At 42.7% G+C, this 15,666-nt stretch overlaps 2 protein-coding genes across 2 annotated transcripts in view; one reads left to right on the top strand and one right to left on the bottom strand.

Annotated features, from left to right (window-relative positions):
- LOC139538755 (motile sperm domain-containing protein 2-like) overlaps window positions 1-1,816 on the top strand; it is a 28,325-nt gene extending 26,509 nt beyond the window's left edge. The window contains exon 15 of the mRNA XM_071341148.1: window positions 1,208-1,816. Within this exon, the coding sequence (XP_071197249.1) occupies window positions 1,208-1,351 (144 nt within the window). The 3' untranslated portion in view covers window positions 1,352-1,816. The remainder of the gene's footprint in view (window positions 1-1,207) is intronic.
- Window positions 1,817-8,816: 7,000 nt separating this feature from the next.
- LOC139538753 (ankyrin repeat and SOCS box protein 9-like) lies at window positions 8,817-15,019 on the bottom strand. Its single transcript, XM_071341144.1, has 8 exons — window positions 14,961-15,019; window positions 14,052-14,513; window positions 13,855-13,934; window positions 13,366-13,473; window positions 10,355-10,505; window positions 9,962-10,096; window positions 9,530-9,721; window positions 8,817-9,275 (listed from the first exon to the last, which is right to left on the bottom strand). The coding sequence occupies exons 2-8, from the start codon at window positions 14,143-14,145 to the stop codon at window positions 9,142-9,144; spliced, it is 894 nt and encodes a 297-aa protein (XP_071197245.1). The 5' UTR covers window positions 14,146-14,513; window positions 14,961-15,019; the 3' UTR covers window positions 8,817-9,141.
- Window positions 15,020-15,666: the final 647 nt, after the last annotated feature.

The raw sequence follows: 15,666 nt of genomic DNA, 5'->3' as shown, positions 1-15,666 counted from the left end.
CAGTACATGTCCAGGCCCGTCTGAAGTTTGCTAGAGAGCATTTGGATGATCCAGAAGAAGATTGGGAGAATGTCATATGGTCAGATGAAACCAAAATAGAACTTTTTGGTAAAAACTCAACTCGTCGTGTTTGGAGGACAAAGAATGCTGAGTTGCATCTAAAGAACACCATACCTACTGTGAAGCATGGGGGTGGAAACATCATGCTTTGGGGCTGTTTTTCTGCAAAGGGACCAGGACGACTGATCCGTGTAAAGGAAAGAATTAATGGGGCCATGTATCGTGAGATTTTGAGTGAAAATCTCCTTCCATCAGCAAGGGCATTGAAGATGAAACGTGGCTGGGTCTTTCAGCATGACAATGATCCCAAACACACCGCCCGGGCAACGAAGGAGTGGCTTCGTAAGAAGCATTTCAAGGTCCTGGAGTGGCCTAGCCAGTCTCCAGATCTCAACCCCATAGAAAATCTTTGGAGGGAGTTGAAAGTCCGTGTTGCCCAGCAACAGCCCCAAAACATCACTGCTCTAGAGGAGATCTGCATGGAGGAATGGGCCAAAATACCAGCAACAGTGTGTGAAAACCTTGTGAAGACTTACAGAAAACGTTTGACCTCTGTCATTGCCAACAAAGGGTATATAACAAAGTATTGAGATAAACTTTTGTTATTGACCAAATACTTATTTTCCACCATAATTTGCAAATAAATTCATTAAAAATCCTACAATGTGATTTTCTGGATTTTTTTTTCTCATTTTGTCTGTCATAGTTGAAGTGTACCTATGATGAAAATTACAGGCCTCTCTCATCTTTTTAAGTGGGAGAACTTGCACAATTGGTGGCTGACTAAATACTTTTTTGCCCCACTGTACATACATGCATACATACATACATTCATTCATACATACATACATACATACATACATACATACATACATACATACATACATACATACACATATATATATATATATAATCCAAGGGGGGTGTAGACTTTCTGTAGGTACTGCATATTAACCAATGTATTTACTGTACTTGAACTTGATTTACTTTCTTTGTATAATCTTTTTTTACACAATTAGAGCCATGGGGTTATAATTATAGTGAATGGTGTAGTTTTCTGAAACATTTTAGTATTGTCAAATTGATGTGGGAGACTGAAAAGTGAATAAATTAGTAAGATGAAGTAATCAAATGCTTTCCTCTGCAGCTGATGCGTGTGATGGTGTGTAACGCCAGGCTGGAGCAGAAGCTGGACCAGTGTCTGTGGGTCCAGCAGGTCCTGATTGGTTTGGTGCTGGTCGTCATGATGTTCAGCTTCTTGACTCTCTACCACCTTTCTGGGGCTTCCTGACTGGACTCAACCTTGTCTACAGCAGCTTAAAGCTAAACCAACAGACAGGGCTGATATTGGACTTGGTGATAAAAACAAAAACAAAGGCAGACTCTCTTCTCTACAAGGTCTGTCGTCATGAAATGGAGGAACGCTTTATTATGTAGCAGTGAACTAGGGACATGTGGAGTTGTCAGTCAGTTGCCCAGAGAGATTCGTCATAGTCTCCTTGGCGTTGTGAGAGGTACCGTAGCTAAAGACTCTCGATACCGTGAAATGAAATCAATAATGTATTTTTGTTACTAATCATGGAATTATAAATTAAGTCTATTTATTAGAATATGTAACATATTCATTATTTCAATATGTAATATGTAACATGACGAAGGAGATTTAGTAAATTTTTCTGATCCTAATGAACATTTCATTTTAAATATACAGTATAAAAATGTCAGGTCAAGAATAAACGTGCACTTTTTCTTTAAACCAATTGCAATTTGTTTGGCTTATAAAATGGCTAAAATAAGTGTCTGGCATGTACAAGGCACCACCCAACATGAGCTTCTCCATCCTGATACAGTAGATAACCATCTCAGTCCTGAAGCAGGCCTCAAACTTCTCTCTTTTGACTCTAATTTTACATCAACATTATAACAGTGTCGGTGATCCAGCCTTGCCACCCTCCCTCTTTGATAAAAGCCTCATCAATGTAGGGGTGCCTAATTGAAAAAATAGCAATGTGTGAATTCGCCCTACGCTGGCAAACCTAAAAATACCATGCAATTACTGGTGAGGATGGGGAAATGGCAGAACCCACAGAGCTCAGTGGGAAGGCTGGGTATCTATAACAAGATTCAGCGTAGAGCAGTCAACCACAGAGCCAGCGCAGGGGAATCACACTTAGAATATTCTAATGAACAAAAATATAAATGCAACATGCAGCAATTTCAAGGATTTTGCTGAGTTACAGTTCATATAAGGAAATCAGTCAATTGAAATAAACTCATTAGGCCCTAATCTATGGATTTCACATCACTGGGCAGGTGTGCAGCCATTGGTGGGCCTGTGAGCGCATAGGCCCACCCACTTGTAAGCCAAGCCCAGCCAATCAGAATGTTTTCCCCACAAAGGGGCTTTATTACAGATATAAATACTCCTTCTGTTCTGACTGCTCTGCAGCTGGTCTGCTGTTGGTGGTGGTTGATTGCATTTTGTCCTCAAAACGATACAGTGTCTGGTGGCTATATGTTTGGTCTGGCACTGAAGACATCATTGTTTCATGTGCATTGGCTTTTGTCTTGCTTCGGTTGGAGCCTTTTCTTTTTCTTATATAAGCCCATCACGTTCAGCTACCTCATGTTTCCTAACAGTGCTATTTCTGTGTTTCTCCTCATTCACATGTGATGTTTTGAACTCTCCATTTTCTATTAAAGGGTTCCTATGTATGAGTCTTTACCACGCGATCGAGAAACCTCTCTCCCTGCATCAATGGACTGTTTGTATTAGTCATTGGATCATTTTAGGAGAATGTGTGCAGTGGGTGTAAAACTTGCATTATTTGTTGTATTTTCGCTCTCACTGAGAATCGCTTTCGCAGCTATTTGAGGCGGTAAGTGCCTGTGCATTTAGCAGGAGGACGAAGCCAAATGGAGTGTCAGGTTCTCTAGGGGGCTTTAGGTAAAAGCTTAAGCATCAGATGCAGGTGGGTAAGCTCTAAGTGCATCTATACCTCCTTCAGTACCTGACCAAGTCTGTCAGAATCCACTCAGAGACAGATTGATCCTGTTGGTTACATAAGGCGAAACCAAAACCCAATATGAACATCCTCCCAGGCAGGCTCCCACTCGCTCTCACCACTAATGCATTACTTTCAGTCATTACAGTAGAGAAAGTTGTTCATTACATGTTTGAAAATGTGTAGCCACACGACTGTCTTCTCTCCCCCCTGACAGACAGACTCAGTCTCTTTCTTGATTTCCCAGATGCCACTAATTACATGGGTCTGATAAGTCTGACCGGGGAGTCTCAGAAGTCACAATATCCTCCACAATATTGATTTAACATTCAGCACTAGTAAATCAAAGGCTGGCTCAATGCGCACGGGTGGCCCAAGATGCTTATTGTACATTTTGAAGGGACAATGATTAACCTCGAGCAGTAAATTGTGAGAGGGGATCGATGAAGAGGTAATGAGTATTGCGAATAATGAGAAGCCGTGTATGTGGCTCAGCAGCTGTTGCTGTATCATCACAGAATAGGGAAATCATGTTCATGGCAGCACAATATCTCCTGTTGCAGTTATAGACATGGAGAAGAGACACGATGACAGACAGGCTGTCATGAACCATATACATCAATGACACCTCTTCTGGGGCTTGTTTAATAATCAATTGTTCATAAGCAATAATTGGAATGAATGTGGTCATCGCAGTATCCGTTATTATGGAAAAACATTGCTCCCTTTACTCTGGTTATGAAATAACTAAATAATGACCACCCTACTGTATTGTAAATAATAGTTTTTTGAAGGGGAATAGAAAGGTGTTTACCCCACACTGTCCCAGAAACCATATTACTGGTCAAATTTCCACATTCTAAACTGGAAGACTAGGTATCAGAGATGGATCCTTCATTAGCTACATTTACCTTTTGTTTCAATCTCCAGTGTTATCTCTTGGGGTATGATGAGGAGTACAGTGGACCGCACAAAAGTGAGAGAAGGCAATCAATATATCACTCTGGCTAAATGTATCACCTCTTACAGGACACACACTTCTGTGTCTCCAATCATCCATTTATCTCCCAGTGATTGGCTTTAGTTTTTCCTGATTATCTTGATTCATGGTAAGACTTTGGGGCGGCATCTCCTTCCACAAAGGCTTGATTGAATGCATATTTAAGTGACAATGGAATAGCCATGCTATAATATATCAATTTATTCAGGAGAAAACCCATTTTTCTGTAGAATTATGGTGTGTGTGAACCTACAGTGCCTTCCGAAAGTATTCAGACCCCTTGACTTTTTCCACATTTTGTTACGTTACAGTCTAATTATAAAAAATGATTGAAAATAAACATTTCCTCAGCAATCTACACACAATACCCCATAATGACAAAATTACTTTTTTTGAAGAAATGTTAAATACCTTATACACTGCTCAAAAAAATTAAGGGAACACTTAAACAACACAATGTAACTCCAAGTCAATCACACTTCTGTGAAATCAAACTGTCCACTTAGGAAGCAACACTGATTGACAATAAATTTCACATGCTGTCGTGCAAATGGAATAGACAAAAGGTGGAAATTATAGGCAATTAGCAAGACACCCCCAATAAAGGAGTGGTTCTGCAGGTGGTGACCACAGACCACTTCTCAGTTCCTATGCTTCCTGGCTGATGTTTTGGTCACTTTTGAATGCTGGCGGTGCTTTCACTCTAGTGGTAGCATGAGACGGAGTCTACAACCCACACAAGTGGCTCAGGTAGTGCAGCTCATCCAGGATGGCACATCAATGCGAGCTGTGGCAAGAAGGTTTGCTGTGTCTGTCAGCGTAGTGTCCAGAGCATGGAGGCGCTACCAGGAGACAGGCCAGTACATCAGGAGACGTGGAGGAGGCCGTAGGAGGGCAACAACCCAGCAGCAGGACCGCTACCTCCGCCTTTGTGCAAGGAGGAGCACTGCCAGAGCCCTGCAAAATGATCTCCAGCAGGCCACAAATGTGCATGTGTCAGCATATGGTCTCACAAGGGGTCTGAGGATCTCATCTCGGTACCTAATGGCAGTCAGGCTACCTCTGGCGAGCACATGGAGGGCTGTGCGGCCCCACAAAGAAATGCCACCCCACACCATGACTGACCCACCGCCAAACCGGTCATGCTGGAGGATGTTGCAGGCAGCAGAACGTTTTCCACGGCGTCTCCAGACTCTGTCACGTCTGTCACATGTGCTCAGTGTGAACCTGCTTTCATCTGTGAAGAGCACAGGGCGCCAGTGGCGAATTTGCCAATCTTGGTGTTCTCTGGCAAATGCCAAACGTCCTACACGGTGTTGGGCTGTAAGCACAACCCCCACCTGTGGACGTCGGGCCCTCATACCACCCTCATGGAGTCTGTTTCTGACCGTTTGAGCAGACACATGCACATTTGTGGCCTGCTGGAGGTCATTTTGCAGGGCTCTGACAGTGCTCCTCCTTGCACAAAGGCGGAGGTAGCGGTCCTGCTGCTGGGTTGTTGCCCTCCTACGGCCTCCTCCACGTCTCCTGATGTACTGGCCTGTCTCCTGGTAGCGCCTCCATGCTCTAGACACTACGCTGACAGACACAGCAAACCTTCTTGCCACAGCTCGCATTGATGTGCCATCCTGGATGAGCTGCACTACCTGAGCCACTTGTGTGGGTTGTAGACTCCGTCTCATGCTACCACTAGAGTGAAAGCACCGCCAGCATTCAAAAGTGACCAAAACATCAGCCAGGAAGCATAGGAACTGAGAAGTGGTCTGTGGTCACCACCTGCAGAACCACTCCTTTATTGGGGGTGTCTTGCTAATTGCCTATAATTTCCACCTTTTGTCTATTCCATTTGCACAACAGCATGTGAAATGTATTGTCAATCAGTGTTGCTTCCTAAGTGGACAGTTTGATTTCACAGAAGTGTGATTGACTTGGAGTTACATTGTGTTGTTTAAGTGTTCCCTTTATTTTTTTGAGCAGTGTATATGTAAGTATTCAGACCCTTTAATATGAGACTCGAAATTGAGCTCAGGTGCCTCCTGTTTCCATTGATCATCCTTGAGATGTTTCTACAACTTGATTGAAGTCCACCTGTGGTAAATTCATTTGATTGGACATGATTTGGAAAGGTACACACGTATCTACAATTGAAGTCAGAAGTTTACCAAATACATTTAAAATCAGTTTTTCACAATTCGTGACATTTAATCCTAGTAAAAAATCCCTGTCTTAGGTCAGTTAGGATTACCACTTTATTTTAAGAATGTGAATTGTCAGAATATTAGTAGAGTGATTTATTTTAGCTTATATTTCTTTCATCACATTCCCAGTGGGTCATCATTTTCCCTCCCTCATGATGCCATCTATTTTGTGAAGTACACCAGTCCCTCCTGCAGCAAAGCACCCCCACAACATGATGCTGCACATCTTCGCCTTACAAGCCTCCCCCTATTTCCTCCAAACATAACGATGGTCATTATGGTCAAACAGTTGTATTTTTGTTTCATCAGACCAGATGACATTTCTCCAAAATGTACGATCTTTGTCCCCAAACCGTAGTCTGGCTTTTTTATGGTGGTTTTGGACCAGTGGCTTCTTCCTTGCTGAGCGGCCTTTCAGGTTATGTCGATACAGGACTCGCTTTACTGTGGATATAGATACTTTTGTACCTGTTTCCTCCAGCATCTTCACAAGGTCCTTTGCTGTTGTTCTGGGATTGATTTGCACTTTTCACACCAAAGTAGGTTCATCTCTAGGAGACAGAACGCATCTCCTTCCTGAGCGGTATGACGGCTGCATGGTCCCATGGTGTTTATACCTGCGTACTATTGTTTGTACAGATGAACGTGGTACTTTCAGGCGTTTGGAAATTGCTCCCGAGGATGAAACCAGACTTGTGGAGGTCTACAATTTTTTTTCTGAGGTCTTGGCTGATTTCTTTTGATTTTCCCATGATGTCAAGCAAAAAGGCACTGAGATTGAAGGTAGGCCTTGAATTACATCCACAGGTACACCTCCAATTGACTCAAATGATGTCAATTAGTCTATAAGAAGTTTCTAAAGCCATGATATCATTTTCGGAAATTTTCCATCATTTTCCAAATTCTGACCCACTGGAATTGTGATACAGTGAATTATAAGATGTCCTAACAAACTTGCCAAAACCATAGTTTGTTAACAAGAAATTTGTGGAGTGCTTGAAAAATGAGTTTTAATGACTCCAACCTAAGTGTATGTAAACTTCCGACTTCAACTGTATATAAGGTCCCACAGTTGACAGTGCATGTCAGAGCAAAAACCAAGCCATGAGGTCAAAGGAATTGTCCATAGAGCTCCGAGACAGGATTGTGTTGAGGCACAGATCTGGGGAAGGGTACCAAAAAATGTCTGCAGCATTGAAGTTCCCCAAGAACACAGTGGCCTCCATTCTTACATGGAAGAAGTTAGGAACCGCCAAGACCCTTATTAGAGCTGGTCGCCCGGCCAAACTGAACATTCAGGAGAGAAGGACCTTGGTCAGGGAGGTGACCAAGAACCCGATGGTCACTCTGACAGGGCTCTAGAGTTCCTCTGTGGAGATGGGAGAACCTTCCAGAAGGATAACCATCTCTGCAGCACCCCACCAATCAGGCCCTTATGGTAGAGTTAACAGGCGGAAGCCACTTTTCAGTAAAAGGCACATGACAGCCTGCTTGGAGTTTGCCAAAAGTCACCCAAAGACTCTCAGAAACAAGGTTTTCTGGTCTGATGAAACCGAGATTGAACTCTTTGGCCTGAATGTCAAGCATCACGTCTGCAGGAAACCTGGCACCATCCCTATGGTGAAGCAAGGTGGTGGCAGCATCATGCTGTGGGGATGTTTTTCAGGGGCAAGGACTGGGAAACTAGTCAGGATTTAGGCAAAGATGAACGGAGCAAAAGTACAGAGAGATCCTTGATGAAAACCTGCTCCAGAGCGCTCAGAACCTCAGATTGGGGTGAAGGTTCACCTTCCAACAGTACAGCGACCCTAAGCACACAGCCAAGACAACGCAGGAGTGGCTTCGGGACAAGTCTCTGAATGTCCTTGAGTGGCCCAGCCAGAGCCCGGACATTAACCTGATCTAACATCTCTGGAGAGACCTGAAAATAGTTGTGCCTATATTTCTCTTTTAGCTTATATTTCTTTCATCACATTCCCAGTGGGTCATCATTTTCCCTCCCTCATGATGCCATCTATTTTGTGAAGTACACCAGGTGTACTTCACAAACGCTCCCCATCCAACCTGACAGAGCTTGAGTTGATCTGCAGAGAAGAATGAGAGAAACTCCCCTAACACAGGTGTGCCAAGCTTGTAGCGTCATACCAAAGAAGGTTGTAATCATTGCCAAATGTGCTTTAAGAAAGTACAGAGTAAAGGGTCTGAATACTTATGTAAATGTGATATTTATTTTTATTACATTGGCAAAAAAAAGTCTTAACCTGGTTTTGCTTTGTCATTATGGGGTATTGTGTGTAGATTGATTAGGGGAAAAAACGATTTAGTCAATTTTAGAATAAGGCTGTAATGTAACAAAATGTGGAAAAAGTCAAGGGGTCTGAATACACTATGTATTAAGCTGTGTATGTACCTGTGTATGTATACTTACATAATTTACATGTAAATATATATGTAATTGTATGGATAGATGAATGCATTAATGGGTGTACGAAGCTACAGTATCATGAATGGATTCTTACATTTTAAGCTTTTTAGAAAATCCAAAAGGCATTGTTTGAAACAAAATAATGATGTTTATTTGGCATTCCTTTGGTAAACATTTATGATCTTACCATTGAGCAATATCACACCAATTTTCAAGTAACAGTACATATTTATTTATTTATTTCTGAATGCATAAAATCTAAAGTTCTCTCTTTCTCATATCTTTCATGTGCACAAATCTGATAATGTGGCACAAACCATCCCACTAATCAACATTCACAATAAGTGTTTACGTCCTCTCCACAGATGCTGGTGCTAAGGTGCCACCTATTGACCGAAAGTAGAAATGCATTGAGAGAGAACATAAAAAATATGTTAATTTAATGGATATACCCTATAGATCTGATTGGTACAGAAGGTATTGCTTCAGTTCTGTGGGGATCTGAAGACCATGGATTGAACTAAGTCTGGCCTTTCCCAAAACCTTCCTGATGGACAGCCGGCACTGCTGCATCAGACGAGACACTCCTGGTCAGCCATCAGAGGAGAAACAGCCATAATTTAGATAACATAAAGATGTTCTCAGGGTTTGATATTGTTAATAACACAAGTACAATGTAAATACTATGCAAATCTAATAAATCATGCAAGAACCAAGAATCCTTTCACAAACACATCCATGGTGTATTTAAACTCAATGTATACAACAGCAGTTCAAAGCACCACAGAATCTTCTGTCCAAAATCTTGTGTATCAGATAGATCCATTACAGGTCTAGCTACCTCCTCTGTGGCCCAGTAGTTTCTCAACGGGGCTGTTGGCAAGGGCCAGGTCCAGGGGCTGCTTGCCCTGTGTGTCTCTGCAGTTGCAGTCAGCCCCGTGCTCCAGGAGAACAGACACCAGCTCAGGGTTGGACAGACGGGCTGCCGCGTGCAGAGGAGAGTCCCCATCCTTACTCCTGTTCACACTAGCACCTGACAGAGAGCATATATGTGTGGATATTGTGTGTAAATGTGTGGATTTTGTATGTAGCCTACAGTAAATGTCAAATGAGAGTATCATATACTGCAGGCCAAGTGTAAACTGTAAATAACTCTTATTATAATATTTGAGCACTTTGTGATAGAAGCACACTGGTCAATGTCTAGTCCAGATTCTATCTATACATCCTTTCTGCGTAATAACAACAAACTAAAGAGAATCCATTTTCATACCAAGCTGAAGCAGTTTCCTCACGGTACTCAGATGCTGATTTGTGCAGGCAATGTAGAGCGGCGAGCCTGATTGGTCAGTGTGCTGATCTACATCTGCCCCGTGATGAACCAGAGACTCAATGCACTCTGGGTGACCTGGACATAGATATATTCATGGAATAAAGAACAGTGTGTGGGATCTGCTTTGAAAAACTGCTTACTGTAACTAAATCTGGGGAATGATACATCTCATTACACTTTATCATAAAAAATATCAAATCTGACAATGGTTTAACAAAGTGCTCCTAGGTATTACAAAAAAAGAAATAACTGCAACAACAAAAAATGGAGTTCATGGTGCTCTTTTTTATTTGATAAAAGCTGACGATAAAAGCTAAGAATGTGACCCCTGACCTTTGGCTGCGGCCTCGTGGATGGGGGAGGCTGAGAGGCTGGATCCCTGGGGTGAGGCTCCGTGCTGGAGGAGCAGGGTCACACAGGCCGCGTGGCCCCGGGCACAGGCCTCCGACAGAGGGGTGGTCTTCTCCAACATGGGGACATTCACCTGGTACCGCAGACAACAACATATATCTTGCCAGATACCTCTACCATCCTATACAAACCAACATAACTGCTGGTGATAGCCTGCTGAGAAGGTTAACACTCCACTGGTTGTCACATTCCAAGCATATAAGTGTGTCTGGGAATGGTAGTTGCACACCTACATGGAGATATATAAAGTGTTGGTCCCATGTTTTTTGAGCTGAAATAAAAGATCCCAGAAATGTTATATATACGCACAAAAAGCTTATTTATAGGTGCACACATTTGTTAACATCCCTGTTCGTGAACATTTCTCCTTTCCCAAGATAATCAATGCACTTGACAGGTGTGGCATATCAAGAAGCTGATTAAACAGCGTGATCATTACACAGGTGCGCTTTGTGCTGGGGTCAATAAAAGACCACTCTAAAAAGTGCAGTTTTGTCACACAACACAATGCCACAGTTGTCTAAAGTATTGAGAGAGAGTGCAATTGGCATGCTGACTGCAGGAATGTCCACCAAAGCTATTGCCAGAGAATTGAATAAGCCGCCTCCAATGTTGTTATAGAGAACTTGGCAGTACGTCCAACCGGCCTCAACCACAGACCACGTGTAACCACGCCAGCCCAGGACCTCCACATCCGGCTTCTTCACCTATGGGATCATCTGAGACCAGCCACCTGGACAGCTGATGAAACTGTGGGTTTGCACAACCAAATAATTTCTGCACAAACTGTCAGAAAGTCTCAGGGAAGCTCATCTGCGTGCTGACTGCAGTTCGGCATTGTAAACAACTTCAGTGGGCAAATGCTCGTCTTGGATGGCCACTGGCATGCTGAAGAAGTGTGCTCTTCACGGATGAACCCCTGTTACAACTGTAATTGGCAGATGGCAGGGCATCATGTGGGCGAGCGGTTTGTTGATGTCAACGTTGTGAACAGAGTACCCCATAGTGGCGGTGGGGTTATGGTATAGGCAGGTTGTAAGCTACGGACAATGAACACAATTGCATTTTATCGATGGCAATTTGAATGCACAGAGATACCATGACGAGATCCTGAGGTCCATTGTCGTGCCATTCATCCGCCGCCATCATCTCATGTTTCAGCATGATCATGCACAGCCCCATGTCGCAAGGATCTGTACAGAATTCCTGGAAGCTGAAAATGTCCCAGTTCTTCCATGGCCTGCATACTCACCAGACATGTCACCCCTTGAGCATGTTTGGAATGCTCTGGATCGACGTGTAGAACAGCGTGTTCCAGTTCCCGCTAATATCCAGCAACTTCGCACAGCCATTGCAGAGGAGTAGGACAGCATTCCGCAGGCCACAATCATCAGCCTGATCAACTCTATGCGAAAGAGATGTTCCGCGCTGCATGAGGCAAATGGTGGTCACATCACATACTGACTGGTTTTGTGATTCACACCCTTACTTTTTTAAAGGTACAGTATCCTACCAACAGATGCATATCTGTATTCCCAGTCATGTGAAATCCATAGATTAGGGCCTAATTGATTTATTTCAATTGACTGATTTCCTTATATGAACTTTAACTCAGAAAAAATAAAATTTAAATTGCATGTTGCGTTTATATTTTTGTTCAGTGTATATATTTTTTACCTTTATTTAACTATGCTAAGTTAAGAACAACTTCTTATTTACAATTACGGCCTACCAAGAGCAACAACACGGTAGCTACACAACATGGCAGCACCACAACATGGTAGCAGCACAAATATGGTACAAACATTGTTAGGCACAGACAACAGCACGAAGGGCAAAAAGGGTAGAGACAACAATACATCACGTGAAGCAGCCACAAGTGTCAGTAAGAGTGTCCATGATTAAGTCCTTGAATGTTGAAATGCCGATAAAACTGTCCAGTTTGAGTGTTTGTTGCAGCTCGTTCCAGTCGCTAGCTGCAGCGAACTGAAAAGAGGAGCAACCCAGGGATGTGTGTGCTTTGGGGACCTTTAACAGAATGTGACTGGCAGAATGGGTGTTGTATGTGGAGGATGAGGGCTGCAGCAGGGATCTCAGATGGGGGGAGAGAGGCTTAAGAGTCTTTTATAAAAAAGCATCAACCAGTGGGTCTTGCGACAAGTATATAGAGATGGCCAGTTTACAGAGCAGTATAAAGTGCAGTGATGTGTCCTATAAGGAGCATTGGTGGCAAATCTGATAGCCGAATGGTAAAGAACATCTAGCCACTCGACAGCTACCTTACCTGCCGATCTATAAATTACGTCTCCGTAATCTAACATGGGTAGAATGGTAATCTGAATCAGGGTTAGTTTCGCAGCTGTGGTGAAAGAGGAGCGATTACAATAGAGGAAACCAAGTCTAGATTAACCGTGGCTTGCAGCTTGGATATGTGCTGAGAGGACAGTGTACTGTCAAGCCATACTCCCAAGTACTTGTATGAGGTGACTACTGGGGAGGTGCCAGCTGAGTATAAGACTGTATCATCTGCATATAAATGGTTGAGAGAGCTTCCTACTTCCTGAGCTATGTTGTTGATATTCCGTTTTCGCTCAGTGCTTTTTAAAAACGAAAATGTAGACTATTCAACAGTTAAATAAATTGTTACACTCCAATTCAGTAGCTATTGAAACATGTGACTTTACACCCACTCAGTGTACAGTTGGGGTATTGTTGTCTACAGATTTGTGCTAGTAATGTTAAAGTGACAAGGAATGAGTGAGGTTAATCGCCTAATACCTCCACAGAAACATTTATAACCCATATTCAGAGGGGTCTGCCTGTATTTAGCCTGTGCTTGTTCTACATTGAAATTGAATCATAATCATGTAAATAAGTCTTAAAATCAGCCAAATTCAGAGATGGTGCAGATTAGAGTGAAATTCCTTACTCACATTTGCCCCATTTTCTATCAGTAACCGGGCACAGTCAGTGTGTCCCTGCAGACATGCTCCATGAAGGGGAGAGACTCTGTCTAGAGTGGCCAGGTTGACACACGTTCCCTGTGAAGAGGGTTGAAAAATGACACACAAATATAAAACCAATCCTATTCCCTCTGCCAACAATAGACAGACATTTCTCCATATTGAAATTGCTTTGAATGTTCAGTGTGCTAAGCTGTCCCTTGAATAATGCTGTGCTTAAGTGATGCATTCCATCTACAGCCCCATTCCGCAGACAATGGTAAGGCTATTGTTACTTTATAAACAGAAATAACAAATAGCAGTTACACTAAAGCCTGCAGGCATGAGCGTGCATAATAAGGACCCACAGGGCACACACTGGTTGAATCGACATTGTTTCCATGTCATTTCAATGAAATTACATTGAACCAACGTGGAATAAACGTTTGTGCCCTGTGGGCCTGGGTGTGCCTTCCTTACCTGCGCTATTAGGTTTCTCAGTGTGAGAACACGTCCATTGTAGGCTGCATCATGAATGGGGGACCAATCTGACTCAATATCTTATAAGAGAAGAACAACAATTATAGGATCATTCACAGATACAGACATTCATTGGCCAAAGCATAGATATAGACAAGTGGAAACTTTTAGTGTATCTCACCAAGCAATCTACTCACCACTCATCAAAGGGTTGGAGAGAAAAACAACTGATCCAGTCTGGATAGCATTGTTCCTCGGGTTGTCACTGCTGTGTCCTGTAGCCTGTCTCATTGTTGACCTATAGAGTTCCCCAAATCAGACGGCAGTCTAGTAGTCTGTCTTGCACCATTGGTTTTGTAACATCAGCAACTGGACTTCGACCTGTCGCTGGTGTCAACATTTATCTGTACCCGTCTGTTCCTGAACTGTTTTTGGGTGATTTCGACATCACATCCCAACTTAAAGCCTGTGATGTCATTTCCCCTCAGCTTCAGCCTGCCCTGCAGGAAGTGGTTTTGAATGCATTGCTGGTCTTGTTTTTACAGTGCATATGGTGTTCATTAGACCCAATTGTGGGCAGAGATAGTGGGTAGAATCCTGTTGAGCAGGTCTGTAACTTGACACTGTCATCACAGACAGTTCACACCCATCACCTCCAGCTAAAGAGGGAGGGTTAGAGGGAAGGAGTGGGCTTTAGTAAGAAAAATAGGGGGGGGGGGGCTGGAAAGATACGTAGGAGATGTGCAGGTACACGTTTGTTTTTGTAGTTTGGGTAATGTGTCAACATCGTAACTGACACTTTTCCCTTGGATATAAACTGTAAAGCCATGCTTTCAGTGGAGGACTTTTCCATGCCTGGTTATTCATCAGTTGTACTCAGACTTTACATGCAAGTTTCCAAAAATCCAATACATTTTTGGAAAGAAATGCAGTTCAAAAAGATGGCTGGATAGACTTATAAATGCCTAAACTTTACAAGGAGAAATTCCAGGCTCACAGAAATTTGCCAGAGTTATTTGCCAGAAACCAATTTATGCTCCCTACTTTTTCCATTTGGAGGATAAGCTGTTGTTTTACAGAGGAAACACGCCAGAAAACTTACTTACTTACTTACTGCATTGTCTGGCATAGATAAACTAGCATCCGGTTCGCCATGAGATCCGCCATGAGAATAAACTAATCATCCACATAAGTTAGTTTATTTTTAAATATCCCAGAATTGCTACCCCACATTGACATTATCAAGGCAAACATTTGACAGTGAGAAAACATGGCAAGGCACTCCTTAGCATGCACATTCTGTGACATACATTCTTCATGGATGCAACGTGATTATCTAATGAAAACATTCTCTACATAAGTTATTTTATCCACCACCAGATGTCAGTAGCAGCTAGGTTTGTTCATTGAGAAAGAAGGAAAGAGAAGAGAGAGCTGCAAAAATCCAAAATCATAATAGCCTACAATTCACTATTATTATTATGTTGCCACTGTAAACCTAAAACACACATTACTTTGTGCCTTGTCAGAGAAGGTGCATGGATTAGAATACCACTGTATAAACCCACTGAATGGCCTCTCTGTAATCAATGCATATTCATAGCTCCATTGATCCACAAATCATTTCTACAACGGTTTACCTGCTTTTCAGGCTCTTAGAGCTGGAATGTAGCAGCTCCTCTAGCTACTCAGGTCAGGTGCTGCATAGTAGGCTATTCATAAATGATCTGTCTGGACAGGGTAGGGCTTAGTAACTTTGTTACTCTATTTCAACTTCCTAATGTAGCCTACCTACATTCAAACCACTCCAAA

The sequence above is a fragment of the Salvelinus alpinus genome, chromosome 14, assembly GCF_045679555.1.
Source record: "Salvelinus alpinus chromosome 14, SLU_Salpinus.1, whole genome shotgun sequence".
Lineage (NCBI taxonomy): Eukaryota > Metazoa > Chordata > Actinopteri > Salmoniformes > Salmonidae > Salvelinus > Salvelinus alpinus.
The sequence above is the reverse complement of the archived record's forward strand: the minus strand, read 5'-3'. Positions and strand labels throughout refer to the sequence as shown.

Excerpts from the sequence above, each read along its gene's own strand:
- LOC139538753 (XM_071341144.1), bottom strand. The coding sequence starts at position 14,145 with ATGAGACAGGCTACAGGACACAGCAGTGACAACCCGAGGAACAATGCT. Across the intron at positions 13,935-14,051 it reads CTCCAACCCTTTGATGAGTG|ATATTGAGTCAGATTGGTCC; the intron begins GTGAGTAGATTG and ends TTCTCTTATAAG. Across the intron at positions 10,506-13,365 it reads TGATAGAAAATGGGGCAAAT|GTGAATGTCCCCATGTTGGA; the intron begins GTGAGTAAGGAA and ends CTGCGGTACCAG.